Source organism: Mastomys coucha, unplaced genomic scaffold (assembly GCF_008632895.1).
Source record: "Mastomys coucha isolate ucsf_1 unplaced genomic scaffold, UCSF_Mcou_1 pScaffold2, whole genome shotgun sequence".
Classification (NCBI taxonomy): domain Eukaryota; kingdom Metazoa; phylum Chordata; class Mammalia; order Rodentia; family Muridae; genus Mastomys; species Mastomys coucha.
Window position 1 is genome coordinate 13,474,311 of NW_022196902.1, and position 15,871 is coordinate 13,490,181.

General features: G+C 44.9%; 1 protein-coding gene across 2 annotated transcripts in view; it reads right to left on the reverse strand.

The window, feature by feature from the left end:
- Positions 1 to 14,584, reverse strand: part of Myb (MYB proto-oncogene, transcription factor) — a 36,598-nt gene extending 22,014 nt beyond the window's left edge. For both annotated transcript variants that reach the window (XM_031380559.1, XM_031380560.1), the window contains exons 1-9: positions 14,331 to 14,584; positions 10,022 to 10,139; positions 8,342 to 8,413; positions 6,637 to 6,729; positions 6,191 to 6,411; positions 4,145 to 4,379; positions 2,845 to 2,925; positions 2,376 to 2,480; positions 185 to 439 (exon numbers count right to left, since the gene is read on the reverse strand). In XM_031380559.1, the coding sequence (XP_031236419.1) occupies positions 185 to 439; positions 2,376 to 2,480; positions 2,845 to 2,925; positions 4,145 to 4,379; positions 6,191 to 6,411; positions 6,637 to 6,729; positions 8,342 to 8,413; positions 10,022 to 10,139; positions 14,331 to 14,353 (1,203 nt within the window). In that variant the 5' untranslated portion in view covers positions 14,354 to 14,584. The remainder of the gene's footprint in view (positions 1 to 184; positions 440 to 2,375; positions 2,481 to 2,844; positions 2,926 to 4,144; positions 4,380 to 6,190; positions 6,412 to 6,636; positions 6,730 to 8,341; positions 8,414 to 10,021; positions 10,140 to 14,330) is intronic.
- Positions 14,585 to 15,871: the final 1,287 nt, after the last annotated feature.

Sequence of the window (15,871 nt, forward strand, 5' to 3'; positions counted from 1 at the left end):
TTGTGTGGGTAGCCTACAAAAATCAGACCACTGAGAGAAGTGGAATCATAAAAACTAAAAGTCTTTCATTTACCTGAATGTAGGATCAAAGCATATTTGCTATAGAAAATGGCAATGATTTATGATATACCACTTCTCAATTCCTCTTCCAGAAACATTAACGTGGCTTAGCAATTCTACTTACAGAATCTATAAATTGGAGTGTTTCTGCAAATTCTAAGAGGTTCTTAACATTGTCCAGAATGGTGCCCTGGTGGACGATCATGCACCTTGCTGGTGAGGCACTTTCTTCAGGTAGCGAGCCAGGATCTGCAGGCAGGGATGGGGTGGCGTGATGTTCTCCCAAACAGGAAACAGGTGCGCTGTCTCCATGAGGTCTAGTCTGGTCCACAGTGGAGGCGCTGTGCCATCCGGGGTAGCTGCACGGATGGTTCTGTGTCTGAGGAAGGGGGTGTGTAGAAATAAGGATTGGAGAAGAAAGGAAGAAGAAATCTAGCAATGCTGTTGCACAAGGTATCAGACGCTGTTGGAGGCAAGATAAAAAGTGGTTGCTTCATCCAAAACTCAAGCCTGCCAGACAGTTGTCAAGATGTTTCCTTTGTGACAGCTTTGCAATAGCTCTCCAATTTATACCTAGAGGATTGCTTCAGTTGCTATGATTTTAGTCAAATGTTAAACCTTGGGACTGCTATAAAATACAAGTCTTAGGTGTCTTAGAAATCCACTGAAGTTTAATTTGCAAACGGCTCCCAATTGCTATGACTTAAAAATGGTCCTATTTGCATGTTAAACCCTTGAAAGGATTCGATGATTAGAATTGCTTTTATCTGTACATATCCTGTTGCTTCTATTCTTTTTTGCTTTTTGTTTTTTTAAGTCTATAGGTTGCACTGATGCCAGCTAGGGCTGCTGAGTATATGTGGTTGGGAAAGTAGATCATGTTAACAGAAGTCCCCTTACAGCATGACCATGCAAGAGGAGAAATTGCCAAATAGTAGCTAAAGTTCAAAAGTGGTTGAACTAGCACAAGCACATTATTTTATCATTTAACAACAACAACAAAGGACATTTCACCTGACGAATCCCTAGTGGGTGTCACTGTTCACACACTCACTGCGTAGCTAAGCTAGCTCCAAAGCACAAGCTCCTTTCTCAGTTAGCTGCCCATTCAAGAACTCAGAAATGGTCTGCACAAGGGCTAGAGCTTCGGAAGGGTGGGGGTGGGGGAGCATGCTATGTAGCATGTGTGAGACCCTAGGCTCAATTGTCAGTACAAAAAAGGAAGGGAAGGGAGTTGTGTCAGTCTGAAAGGTGACTGCCATGCAAACAAAAGAACTTGGGTTTGGTCTTCAGGCACTCATAGCACGTTCAATTTTGTAACCCCAGCACTGGAGAGGTAGACCCCTGAGCTCTCTGGCCACTAAGCCTAGCCAAACGGACAAACTCCAGGTTTCATGAGACCCTGTTTCAAAATGTAGGCTGTGATGGCCAGCAAAAAGACTAAGCAGTTAAAAAGATTTGATCCCCAGAGCCCGCAGCAGGAGGAGAGAACAGACTCTGGAAAGCTGTCCTCTTACCTCTAAGAGTGCACACAAGCATGGGTACATATGCAGACACAATTACAATTATTATTATTATTATTATTGGTTTTTCAAGACAGGGTTTCTCTGTATAGCCCTGGCTGTCCTGGAACTCATTCTGTAGACCAGGCTGGCCTCGAACTCAGAAATCCACCTGCCTCTGCCTCCCAAGTGCTGGGATTAAAGGCGTGCACTACCACTGCCCGGCTATAAATACATTTTTAATGTGGAGATCTATCAAGAAAGACACTTTGTGCCAACCTCTGGCCTAGACACATGTATGCACATATATCTGCATGCATTTGTGCACAGACCTATGGGAACATGTATGTGTTTACACAAACAAATTATCACTACTCATCAGAGAGCTTTCATACATGCAAACAAAAGATAGCAAACATTTAAAGAAGTAACTTACGTATATATCCCTTTTAAAAAACAAGTATATACTAAATATACTGCAAATGGAATTTGAGGTTGTAAGATATGTAAGTACAGGCTAAAAAGATAACAGTGAAAGAGTCAAACAAACAGGCAAAGTGTGGGCAGAGAGCTTTGTGCTTTGTTAAAAGATAGATGCTGACAGTCATGAGTGGGTACTGTGGTCCGATTATAAAAGAGTTGATGAACATTCTGAGACTAACAGACTTTTATCAGTTGTCAGCAGTGGCTTCTGGTGTCTGGCCATTGTTAGTGGATACACAGAGCTTGGAGGAGAACATCTTTAGAGAAGGAGACACAGGAGAGAGAGAAGAGGACTGAGCAGAGCTGCCCATCCCAAGGTAACAGTCTTACTGGTAATGCCTGCTGTCCCTTCAGCTCATTCTCTGTTGACATCAGGAGCAACTCCAGTTCCTTTATTCGCTTTTCCTTCTCAGGGTCTTCATCGTTATAGTGTCTCTAGAATTTCAAGTGAAGCAGGGAAAGACAAGGTCTGAGGGAGATGTACCTTACACAGCCCAGAGAGCTTCCATGTGGAATCACCCCCCTGGAATTCACCACTATCTAGTCAAAGTGATATGGGACTTAAGGCAACAAGAGGTAAGACAGAGGCTAGGGCACATGCTCACAGATCCATCATCAAATTCCAGAAGGCACCAAAGGTAAAGGCTGGCCCAAAGTAGGTTGGCAACACTGTTAGCTTTTCTTTCTACTACAGGGTATAAAATGTGTGTGTGTGTAGAAAACAAAACAAAACAAAACCAGTGTTCTTTAAAAGTGATGCCTTGCTCAGCTAACAGGTTTGCCCATCAGATGATCTCACCTGGATAGCTGCAGCAGCTGGCTGGGGGACATTGACTATATTCACATGCAACGCGACAGGATATGGAACGTGACTGGAAATCTAGACCAGTAAAGCAAAACAAAGACTAAGTCATTCCTACTAAACAAGTGCTTCAGGAGGACTCCACTCTCTAAAGTTTTGCTCTGGGACCAAGGCAGAAAGTACTTGGTTGATAAAATTTACAGAATGATTAAAAAAACAAAACAAAACTTCTCTAACTTGAAAGTTAGCTAGATATTTAAAAATGGCTAATGATTTCAAAAAACACAGGCAGAGAGACCCCAAAGGTCTGTGTGTCCCAACAGAAAACATTCCTCTATCGGAGAAAGGAACAATGGGAAAGGGTTCATGGATGTATGAAAGATTTGTTACCAAGGGTACTTTTCTTAGAATAATGCTCCTTTAATAAAAAGCACTGATGTTTTTATGATAATTCGCTCACTGGAGACCTTTCTGGAAATTCTGTAGTCAAATCTAAGAAACAGATAGAGCCAAGAGAAAACTACTCATGAATATGTTTAACATAACATTTGCATATGATCTTTGTGATTTTGGGTGAGTTTTGTCATTTTATCATCAGCTCTATGATAAGCATTTCTTGATATTTTTCTCTTTAGACTTTGTTCCCATGTACTGTAAGCAATTTTTTTCGCTAGATATGAATGTCTAGAAATGAGGAAGAAATGATACCAACCCAAGTGAGGATAAAGAGGGACATCACCAAATTAATACCACAGTTCTGCCCTTGATTCTGAGTAAGAAAGTAAACATTTACTGGATGTATAAATCAATTCATTTTCTTCAGATCATTGCCAGAATTGAACTTATAATCTCCCTTCATATTTCAGAAGTTAGCTATCTCCTCTTTATGACTTTAAATATAGTATTACATCAATTTTTCATTTTGGACAAGAAAGCTATCAGACTGTGTATCTAACTTTGTCCACCAACTCTTAAGACTTAGTAATATATACAAGTACATTTACATTAAAAAACTATGTTTAAATCAGGTTTGGAGCAGAAAACTAGAATCAGACGACTTTGGTTCTATTCAGCACTACTTCTATCTATGTGATGGACAAACTACTTCTCATTCTTGTTTCCAGCAATATAAGTCAAGTGTACCTTTCCCTACCTCCCACAGTGGGTCTAGCCGAGGGCCATCTGTGACCATGCTTGTACAAGATCTATGGAAAGCACATGACTTGTAAAGTATTTTTATGACCCCCAGTGATATAACCACCTCTCTCCTCCCTGTACCTTTTTGGGAGTGGCTTACGTTTTGTGCTTCAGCAATGTGGTAATAGGGATATTCGCTGTGGACTGAGGACTGGCCAGTTGGGGAGAGCTGCGACGGAGGTGAGGCATGAGCAAACGCCATCAAATGATTGTTCTTCTGGAAGCTAGTGGCCACTGGCGTCTGGCTGGCTTTGGAAGGCTCCTGCAGGTAGCCTTCCTGTTCCACCTTGCGACGCATGGTGGAATTCCAGTGGTTCTTGATCGCATTATCAGTCCTGTGTAGAAATGTACCACAGACTAACTTTACAAAACTTTTAACTCACATTGCAGTCAATCGACAGAAAACTGTTTCTTAAACAAACAAACAAACAAACAAAAAAAACACCTTTAATTTCTGTGGTTCCAGCTTTATTTTTTCATGTTAATTACTGTGGTACCACTAACTTTTCTTTTCCTCTTTTAAATTGCCTTTGTCTTTTCTACCTTGTTGCCTAACTGAAAATCCAGTCTTCTCTTGCTCACATGAGTTGGGGTGTATCGCATTTCCTGCTATTTTATTTTAGCATTTTGACTCCTTGATAAAGTCATGGGTTCTCAGTATTCACCTGCCACCGGACTTTAATAGAACTTAGAGTCCTCTCTGTTATAAAGCCCTTCCATTGTGGTGAAGCAGGGTTCATACACCAACAGAAGGGACTTAGCCAAGCTTGGGAACAGCAATGACAAAGCCTCAGAACCTACTCTTTACATCTCATAATTCCATGCATAAAGTGTGAGTCAAAAGACCCTCTTACCCTTTGGAAGCCACTACAGCCAAAGGGGAGCACGCGTCCTGGGAAGCAGTGTTCCATCTTCAGCAATACCTCAAACGTGAGACACGAGCCCCAGTATATTTTCTTTCATTTGGGAGGAGTAGGGGCTGATTTCCTGAGACTGGGCAGTAGCAGTCTGGCTGGCCTTGAATTCCAGATCTTTCTGCCTCTCCTTCCTGAATGCTGGGATTACAGGCATTTGCTACCACGTTCAACTCCCTAGTATAGTTTCAAACTGCAAGGTGCTTTTACTAAACTCTTTCCATTTCCAGGAAAAGTTTCTTAGTTCAAAAAAAAATTAAGTAAAAACATTTTTACTATTTCCATGGGGGTGGGGAAATGTGTGTTTTAAAAAAAAAAAGAGGAAGTTCAGTTGCCCCTTTAGTCTTTAGAAAAAAGTCAACGGTATATTCTCTGAGGCCACATGGGAGGAAAGACCTCCTTTGACCAGATCCATGGCTTCTTAAAGTTCTCAAGCCACTAGGGAGGTGCCCCATTGGTGCAACACAAGGAAATACTAGATAAGCCATCCCTGAAACAATGCTTTCCCCACTTTGGGGTGAAAAAGCTTAAGAATAAAAATACTTTTAATATTGTTTATTTTAAAATTTATAGTAAAAGTATTTCTCAAAATAGGTAAAAATCAATCATATAAATGTATAGACAGTGGAGTGGGTCAAAGGTGAGTTTCCATAATTATATTCCACAAAGGTATCATTTCCTCACCTTGCTCGGTAAAAAGAAGATATTACATTAAAATTAGTTAAAAAACCTGAAGTTGGCATGATAATTCTAGACATACAGCCTTTTATAGTCACAGGAAAAAAAAAACAGTAATCAAATGGTAAATGAGGTGAATGTAGGTGTTAGGAAAACGGAAATTGCTAAAGTGGAGGATTGACCAGTGTTCGCTGAACTGGGTGGATGGCCTCAGCCCGGAAGCAATCTGTGTGTCTGCACCCCCTTCTAGGCATGGAGCGTGCTTTAGCTTACAGAATACCCTACATTCAGCTTACTTGGTCCTAACATTAGCTCATGAAATCAGCTACTTCACAGATGGAGGAAAGCTCAAAGAAAAGCCCGAGGCTCACCACTGAGGTGGCACTGGCGTTGTCCAATGGAACAAACTCTGAGCTCTCGTCCACTTCTAGAAGTCGATGATTCTGGTTTATCTGACAAAATGCTTATATTTGCTAGAATGTAATTCATCCACACACAGAATGTTTAGTGACCATCCCCTGATTCTTCTCAATCATTTGTTGACCAAGCATTACCGTCCGGGTAGCAGCTTTGCGATTTCTGCCCATCTGTTTCCCAGCCTCTTGTGTGCCTGGTAAATGATTCTGTCTTCCTCTTCTGTCCAGGAGGTTTTCTTAACTTCTGGATTCAAATGATTGTGCCACCTCTCCCGACACTGTTTTCCAATTCTCCCTTTTAAGTGCTTGGCAATAACAGACCAACGCTTCGGACCGTATTTCTGGACGAGCTCTATCACCTTCAGATAAACAGAAAAATAATCTGTGTTTTAATGTTATGGAAAGAGTCAGCTTCAATGTTACAAGGTCTTCAGATCTTGAAACAATCTGCTTTCATCCACTGGACATACAGGAGCGAGCCCTTTACTTCCTCTTTGTAGATTTGAATTGCTTCCTTGGGGTGACAGACCCATTTTAGCAATATTCTTAACTGCAAGTCACACATCTATGGAGACAGAACTTACTCTCTGATCTTCTTCTTTGGTCCAGGGGCCTTTGATGAGCTCAGGGTTCAACACTTTCTGCCACCGGTGTTGGCACTGCACATCTGTCCGGTTCTAGACAAAGTACAGAGCGTTGGGATGATAAGATGTGAAGAACACACCAAGGCTTTGTTCAGTAGGGATTACATGTGGCTGATACAAAGTGAAAACATCTAAGAACATTTAGAAGCGTGTACAGAGAGCTCACCTATCTATCCCCCACTGCTCACAGACTAGAGAATGCATCCAAGTTGCATCTAAGACTGGAGTCCGAAGGGAATAGTCTGTCACGTGCATAGAAGGAGCATCACATTACACACATAGATGCCAACATGACTTAACCTTAACCTCAGTCTGTGGTTTGTACCTCTGTGGCTTAAGATGTGTTAGCAATTCCACATTGCCACGCCTCAACAAAAATCCATCCTAAAGAACTGAAGTGCCTCCCATTCAAACCTCTCAGTGTGTTCAGGACCATAAACACTTAGATCAGATGGAATGAAAACAAGAAAACGTTCTTGCTTTCTTAGACATAATCCTAGAAGAAAGATGGCCGTGTGACTGATTACCACCCAAGGCTGACTTTCTCTCTAAGATGAGACCTAAGCCAAGTGCTCTGGGGATGAGGAGAAAAGGACTCTTGAAGATGAAGCTCTACTTTCTTCAGAGGCATCCGAGAGCTCATGATACAGTCTTTGGAGGGTGTTCAGAACTTTTAACTGGAGAAGCAAAAGAGAACATTCTGGGGTGCGCGCAGGGGGTGGGGGGTGAAATCAGCAGGAAGAAAAGCTCAGAGGAGAAAAAGCAGAAATGAGCACAGCCAGAGCTGCTCGTGGGGAGGAAGCGGGAAGCAGAGCGGGTAGAGGAGGGAGAGGACAGGAGAGAGACTGGGCTCCAGGTCAAGGCAGTGCACTTGCCCTGGGAGAATCTGTCACCACTGTTGGGTTTCGTTTGCTTTTTTGTTGTTTTTACTGGTGCAGGAGACCAAACCTGGAAACTCAGACACCCGAGGCAAGCAGAGCATTTAGGAGTAGTTGCCCTTTAGGAAGCTCCCTCAGCTAACAGTGTTTGGAACTGGTGGAAAGCTGAAAGAGTACACGTGGTGAAGCTAAACAGGAAGCCACTGTGACAGAGAGGGCAGGGCAGCTGCTCTGTGACCAGACTGTAGGAATGAAGCAGGTGAGAAGGACTCCTGGGCTCCCGACTCACTGAGATGGAGCTGGGAGGGTGTAAGTCAACAGGTACTCTAGAATTTTAAACCCACATACCAAAAATGTGGTTGTTGATGAGAATAGGGGAATTTAGAAGCTAACTTGGAGGAAATACCAAGTTTAAAATTTTATCCATTAGCAACCCATCAGAACATTAACTTATATTATCAGGATATTTTCAAACAAAACAAGAAGCAATTGTTGAAAAAAATCAAAATCTCTTGATAGTAACTCTAGAAACCTCAATTATATGTTGTGTAGTCAGATCTAAAAAATCACGGATGGGTCTCTTCCTCTTAAGTCTACATGAACAAATACATAGTATTTTAATAAACTCTCCAATAATTTCTTAAATCCAGACGAGATTTCCCATTCTCAAAAAAGAAAGAAAGAAAGAAAGGAAGGAAGGGAGAAAGGAAGGAAGGAAGGAAGGAAAGAAGGAAGGAAGAAGGAAGAAGGAAGAGTGTCTCACTCACGGGCAGATAGTTGGCGATGACTTTCCAGTCGTCTGTCCCATTCTGCTCCACCAGCTTCTTCAGCTTTTCGTCCTAAGGCATGTAAAGAGAATCCTAGGACATCAGTTGTTCACTGAATAGCTCTGTCCAAGTTTAATGAATAAAGGAATCAACCTCATGATCCAGTGGGGGGTGAGGGGGAAGCTTTCAAGACCACTCAAATAAAGCCAATATTAATGTAATATACTGGTCTGGGCATAGACTTGTTCACAGGCACACTAAAACTTTTACTTTGACATAGTTGTCGAGTAGTTATACAAACAGATTTCTATTGTCATCTATAAGATAGGAATGGTAGTATCAACATTGTTATCTGGAGATTACACAATACCATTATGTAAAACAGTGAAGCCTGGCATGTGTTAGTGTTTAATAGATGGTAACTGTTGACACTCTTACTGAATGGAGAAAAGTGAATTCCCATGTTAAATTTCATCACCATTCAACCCCGAAAAGATAAGACCATGGCTGAGACCACTTCCCATTGGTTCAACCTTCTCCACATGCAAAGTAGAAGATATGTGACACATTTAACTTGAAGGTGTACTAAATGCAGTAAAGTAATTAAGGACCTATAGCAATGTGTTCAGAGTTTATGAATGACCAAGTGTGTCAGAACACAGAAGACACTAGACATTCTCACGCTGGTTCCATCAGCTCACACACCCATCGGCATGCTAGCTCATGCACACCTGTGTAAACACAGTATTCATAGGTCTCTGCAAAGATACTATTCACACAGAATGACATGACAGACAGAATCTGGGATCCACGGTTAAAAACAGAAAGTCATACTCCAAGGGAGCATCCATGTGCCTGACCTTAACAAACAGGACATGCCTTCCCTAAGTGCCTCCCTGGGAGTCCTTCCACCTGTTCTCAGGAGCTTTGATTTTAGCATACAATCAATGCCATAATTCAGTAAAGAAATAATAAACCTTTCTTCATATGTTAATGATTTTGCTTTAGAAAGAAGTGGGTTTATCTTTGCCCATTACTAGATGTCTTCAGAATAATCGTTCACGTACATAGGTCGTGTGAATATCATATGTAAAGAATATTTGATGAATATATTACAACACAATGAGTTCTAGGACTGCTTTAGCTTAGAAAATAGCTATGCATTAATTTATTCAGAGAACATTTATTACTACCCTACATTCTAGCAAGTAACTTTGGGTTCGAGGAACACGAAGGTGAAGAGATAATTTAGTCCTAACCATCAAGGAATTTGCAGTGTGTTGGGAAAGAAATACATGTAACAACACCAATAAAGCCAAGCATGTGCCCAGTGGTATGGAACTATGGGAGGGGGCACCCTGCCTTAAAGATGTCAGCTAGTAATAGTGTCACAGAAGAGGCAATGTGCAGAGATACGATGAAAAAGTGTAGGGAGTGGTGAGGTTCCAGAATGAGAAATGGACAAGCCAAGTGTAAAGGAAAAAGGAGAAAGCATTCAAGGAGCACTCAACGGGTTAGGAAGAGAAAGCAGACCGGGAGCATGCTGTACGGCATGCCGAGATAACCTCTTCAAGAGTCTTCAGGGGAGCACATGTAGCTTAGCCAAAATTTCAGTTTCCAGTTTTCACCAATTACAGACTCTACAGAGTTTTGCTATGCTTTGATAAAATGACTAGTTACCTCTTCCCTTGTCCACCTAGTTTTCCCCAAGTGACGCTTTCCAGATTTGGGCAGCAGCCCATCGTAGTCATGGTCACACATCTCAATGTCTTCATCATCTTCATCGCTGCTGTATATGCTGCAGAAATAAGAATGGACACACATGGGCTGAAAGCAGAGGATCTAAACTATTAAATTATGAAACTCATACAGAAACTCTTCAGCAAGCTTGTTAAAAGTCTACAGAGACAAAACCTTGCACACTTGCGCAATGAGGTTTTCTGCATTCTGTTGCTGTGGTATTTGTAAACTGGTTTTGCTGTTACTAGTATCCACAGAGACACCAGGAGCCCTGGCATTTTCTATCGCTCTGCATGTTTGAACCTGTTACTGTTAGATCAGTGACAGGTTACACATCTGGCAAACTCCCAAGCAATCAACACTTGAGTTTAAAAGTCAATGTTAAGGATAATGAGAAGAACAAGAACCCATGTCCTTTCTATAAGTACACACTCAAACTCTTTGTCATATACCAATCATTTAAACAGTTTCTGAATACAACAGACCAATCAAGTATGTCTCAACAGTGCTGGTAGTCTGATAACATAAAAATCAAAACAGAATACATTCAAAAGCATAGTGTGATTGCCTCTTAAAGACCATGATACTAGAAAACAAACAAACAAACAAACAAAAAAACCCAACTAACCAGGAAGGGAAAGGATACAGCCCTCAAACTGTTGTGTGATTAACATAAATAGCAAATCGTTCAAAACTCCAGGTCTGCTCTATGCAAGCTGTGCTTGTGTTTACAATGCTGTCTCCAGAGTAACTAAGCACATTACCAGGGCACTGGCTATTCAGAATCCTACTTACTCTGGTTTTTTCTGTCTTTGACTGAATGGAGTCTAAAATATCTTACAATGTATCTAATTAAAAACCAATGGGTTCCCCCAGATGAAATCTACAGGTTAAAAAAAAAATGACTGTTTTCAAAACAGTCTTTTCTTTTACAGGGTTGAGTAACAATGTGAATTTTGATGTCAGCTGAAGGAACTCCAAGCTTATCAATTATATATTAAATAGAGTAATTCTGCAGTTTAGTTTTTGTTATCACTCCCTATAAAACTTAAAATATGAAGAATTATACACTTAACTCCACTAAAATTCACCATTGTAAAACTGAAAAACCCATCAAACCTCGACCAGTAGAATGATATAAGACAACATCATAATGAAAATTATTTTTAAAAGGCAAACTTACATTCATAATAGGATTTGTCTTCCCAAACTAACTCACTAAAGGTATATTTCCAGCCCCCTAAAAGTTAAGCCAAAATGTTTATCAAACACTGGGATTTTCATCATCTAAAACTATTACTCTGAGCCTCAAACTGATGATTCAGTCTTCATGGTGACAGGATGTGATCTAACCTTAAAATAACACCACCAAAAAGGAAAAAAAAAAAAATCCCAGGAAACTTTATTCATGATCTGAAATTTTTTTTTCCACTTAGTGTAAATCCTTTTAACCAAGAGCAGTTTTATTTCCAACATTAAACAGGAGGCGGCAAATAACTTCTGAACAGTAGTAATTACGAATTTCTCCTTAATATAAAACAAAAGTTATGTGCCCAGAACTGTAAATTAGCGTTTTTGGCTGGCAATTCCCTTCTGTTAAAGAACTTGGAAAGTTCTCAGGATGAAGCATCCCTTTGTGAACTATCAGGGATACCAAGAAAGCCAACGCGTTGGACCTGAGAGTGGAGTCACCGATTTAACTCTCATTAGATTTGCCTATTCGGCTTGCCCAGATCTGGAGATGTCACTTTCAGCACCGTGGACATTTTCCAAGCAAATTTTCCTCTGGTCAAAACTTAATCTAAAAACAAGCAACACCCTTAGTCGCCCACAGGGGGCAGTCGACAGTCAGGTGAGGGAGAACTGGGCTCACACAGGACCAGGGGTTCTAGAAGCAAAGCTCTACCAGGCCCTAGTTCTCCCTGCACCCAGTCGTTTGATTTGGACAAATCTCCCTCCCTCTCGTGGATCCCAACTTACACATTAGGGCGGGGATTCTATTTATAAGGTACTTTCCAGAGCGCCTCTTAAAAAGCAGGCCCTCGGCAGATGTGCAAAGCCAAAATCTTGGGGTGAAATGTGGCGTGTGACTCTTGGAAGTCTTGAAAGGCTAGAAGAGCAGCTGGGTGAGTGCAGGATGTTGTCAGCGTGGGCAAGGGGCTTGCCTTTGAGCTCTGCATGCGATTTCCTTGCTCTAAAATGACCTGGTCGCCTCGGTAGCATGATTAATTTCGACAAAGGACCTGAAATAACTTTTCCTTTATCTGCTCCGACAAGATCTCAGACCCAACAGTCAAAGGACTTTCAAAGGCTGATTTCAAGCTAGATGCTCTCGACTGCTCCACCTGCGAGAGCCGGTGTGGTTACAAGAGTACAACTATGAATGTTACATTCTATCAAGGAAACAAACTGTGCAAAGAAACGAAAAAGAACACGGGGGGGGGGGCTGGGAAGAGGGAGGGGAGCGGGAGGAAGTGCCTGTGGCCGCTACGAGATTCTAGAAAAGGGGTTCAGACTCATTTCGCTGACCTGGTTAATAATCCCTGCCGAGTTGAAGCTAGCCCTGCAAGAAACGGCTCCGAGCCCGCAGCCGGGTTTCTCTTCCCCCTGAGTCAAGTTCAAGGCTCCCGCCCCTCCCCGCCGCCTCCGCTCCGGGCTACCTGGGAGCCGCGGGGGAACCTGCGCGGCCACGCCCCGTGCAGACCGAACCTTGGGGCAGCCAGCCCGGGCCGCACCTCCTCGGAGCACCCCTTCCTAACTCCCTCCTCCTGCTGCAGGTTTCAGCTTTCTGCAGAACAGGTGACCCTGGTGCTGGCGGTTTAGGTCCCAAAAGCGAAAGGCGAAACCTCTTAAAGGGTGGCTCTTAGGCCGGCGCGGCAGGCCCGGGGCCAGGCACTGGGAGCCAAGATTCAAGGTCTCCCCAATTCACGCCCTTCTTGTTCCGATGCCCAGCGGTTGCCGCTCCCCGCCTGGCCCATCCCGAGGGTGCGCTGCAGGGCCCACGCCCACGCGCGTGCAACTTCCCAGAGCCCGCGCCCTGCACGGCCGGTACCTGATGGCTCCAAAAAAACAAAAAACAAAACAAAACAAAAAAAACAGATTAAATTTAGCGAAAATCAAACCACGGGTGGAAAGGCGGGCCCGGATAGACTTTGTCTCCGTGGACTTTTTTTTTTTTTCCAGAATCTTCCTTAGGGTCGTCCGGTGGCTGTGCCAGAGGCGGGCTACCTAAAGCAGCTGGAGCAGAGTGCCGGGAGCAGAGGCGACCTCAGCTGCGTCCACGTGTGCGCGGCCCAGGAGAAGAGCGGCGACATCGCCCCGGGTGCGCTGCAGCTGCCTTGGGTGCCGCTTGCCTCCAGCACTTTGCGCCAAGCGGCGACCGCCACCGAGCTAACCCCCGCATCCGTTGCTCTCTGGGAGCCCGGACCTGTCCTCGGGAAACCCCGAGGCCGGCCGGACTTGAGCGGCCAGCAACTGACAGTTCGGAGGAGCTCTCTCTCTCTTTCGGATCTCTCTTCCCGAAGGTGGGGCCAAAATGGAAAGAGAGTGCACTCATCGTCTCGGCCGGTGCGGTGACATGTGCGACGCGGGCGCGTGCAGTGTTTGCAATAGAAATAAAAGCGTCTCCCAGAACAAGCACAAAAATCTTCAAACAACGGGGTTTAAAACAATCTGCAAACCCATTTTGTCCCCCTAAAATCTTTGCAGCTGCCTGCCTGTCAGCTGCCACCTCTCCCGCCTCCATAATGAATGAATGAAATTTAAATGAACTACCTGCAGCCACTAAACAACCCGGCCTTTCCCTATATCTGCCATATGCTCTTCAAGTGCAAACACACCTCAATGCATGCAGCAATTAGGCTGCGACTCCCTCGCCGACACTTAGGGCATCAAGTGTCCATCAAACACCTGGTGGGCTCCTCGGGTCTGATGGAACCGTTCAGTCCTTGGCTGAAAAGTGCCGAGCGCCCCCCACCCCACCCCGCCCCTACCACCCCCACTTTTTGCAACTTGCAAAAAAGAAAAAAGAAAAGGAAAAGAAAGAAGAAATAGCCTCCGGGCATGCTTCCCACTGTACCCGAGCGCTCCTCGCAGAGTTTTCCATTCATCCTTTTCCAGAGTGGCTTTTGCCACCAAGATACTGACTGACAGCCCTGCAAACCAACAGGGAAGGCATTCCCACCTGCTCCCGGATGCCTGGATCCCAGCGCGCCCTAGCCCGAGGCCGCCCGCCTAACCTCCCCATTACCTGTGCCGGGGTCTCCGGGCCATGGCGAGGCGGGCCGGGGCTCCGCCAAGAGCCCCGGGTACCGCACCGGTGGCCGCCTCCCGCTGCCCTCCGCCTTGCCTGCGTCCTCCCCCGGCTGCGCAGCGGCGCTCCGCACCGCCGGGGCGAAGTTTCTCCGGAGAAAGGGGAGGAGAAGGAGGTCACCGAGGAGGAGGAGAAGAAGGAGGAGAAGGAGGAGGAGGAAACAGGTTGATATTAAAGTGTAACTCTGTAAACAGATGCCATCAAACAAAGAGGTTTGGACACTCCCCCTCCCGCCAAATCTGGCGCCCCTGCAGTGCGCACGCGCCCTGCCCGCCGCCTCCGCGGTCGCCCGAGCTGCAGCCTGCCTGGCCGCCGCTCCCATTCGCCTCTCGCGCGGCGGAGCTGCTCCTGGCGCGCAGCGAGGCCGGGACGGCGGGCGGGCGGGGAGCCCGGGCTGGGGAGGGGCGGCCGGGCCCGCGGCGGCGCCTTTTCCTACGCAAACCCCGCTCCTTGGCCGGGTGGCGCCCGCTCACGACGGGTCCGGCTGTTATTGCTTTCAGAGCTACGGTAGCCGCAGCCGTAGCGCGGTCGCTCTTCTCGGTAGGCTCCGGGGTTCGGGAGCCCGAACCAGCAGCGCTTCCACTCAAGGGCACCTCGATGGGGGGCGCTGGGGCATTCCTGCCTTAGGGTTTCAACTGCGCCCCGACCCCGATTTACCCAGGAGCTGAGAGGGTGAGGGATGACCCGTTGAATAGAGAGTGTGAGCATACTTCCCCAACTCCCCCAACGATTTTTGGCTAGGTCCAGTTTTTCATGTTTTAATTTTAAAGGGACATCTTTAATTCACTAGTAAGCGACAAAGGATATTTAAATACAGTCAGCCCTGTGGCTACAGCCTTTGACAGCCCCGTGCTCGTTTTTCACTCCCCTCCCAGATCCTGCAACCCGCACACCACCAACGTTTTGTCACAAGCCCTTCCTCCCTCACTTAGACACATGCCCAGCCCACCCACCCCAAGAGGTGCCCACCACGCACCACTGCCTCTGCAGAGTGTGCTCGGGTCCTGCATCAAACACTTGCTGGACAAATCCACTGGATCCCAAACAAACAACCCCTAGCAGTTCTCAGGAACCCCCACTTTTGCACCCAGGATTCTTTTTTACAAGAGTCAAACCGCGGCTTCTCAACCTGTGGGTCCCGACCCACTCGGGACCGATCGCCTGGTTGTTATCCTGCATATTTGATATATCTGATCTCTACATTATGATTCACAAGTACCAAATTACAGTTATGAAGTACTGACGAAAATAATTTTATGTTGGGGGACACCACAACATGAGAAAACTGTCTTAAAGGGTCTCAGCTGAGACCTTTGAAGGAAGTCTGAGAATCATTGGACTCAACAGTAAGGACCCTGCTGGGAGTAATTTGAAAAGTTTACCAGCCCCAAATCAGCGAAGATATCCCTGTTCCTTTAACTACAGGCTCCCAAAGGAGCGATGTGCGAAGTGCTGAATTTATAAGGATTGGCGATTGG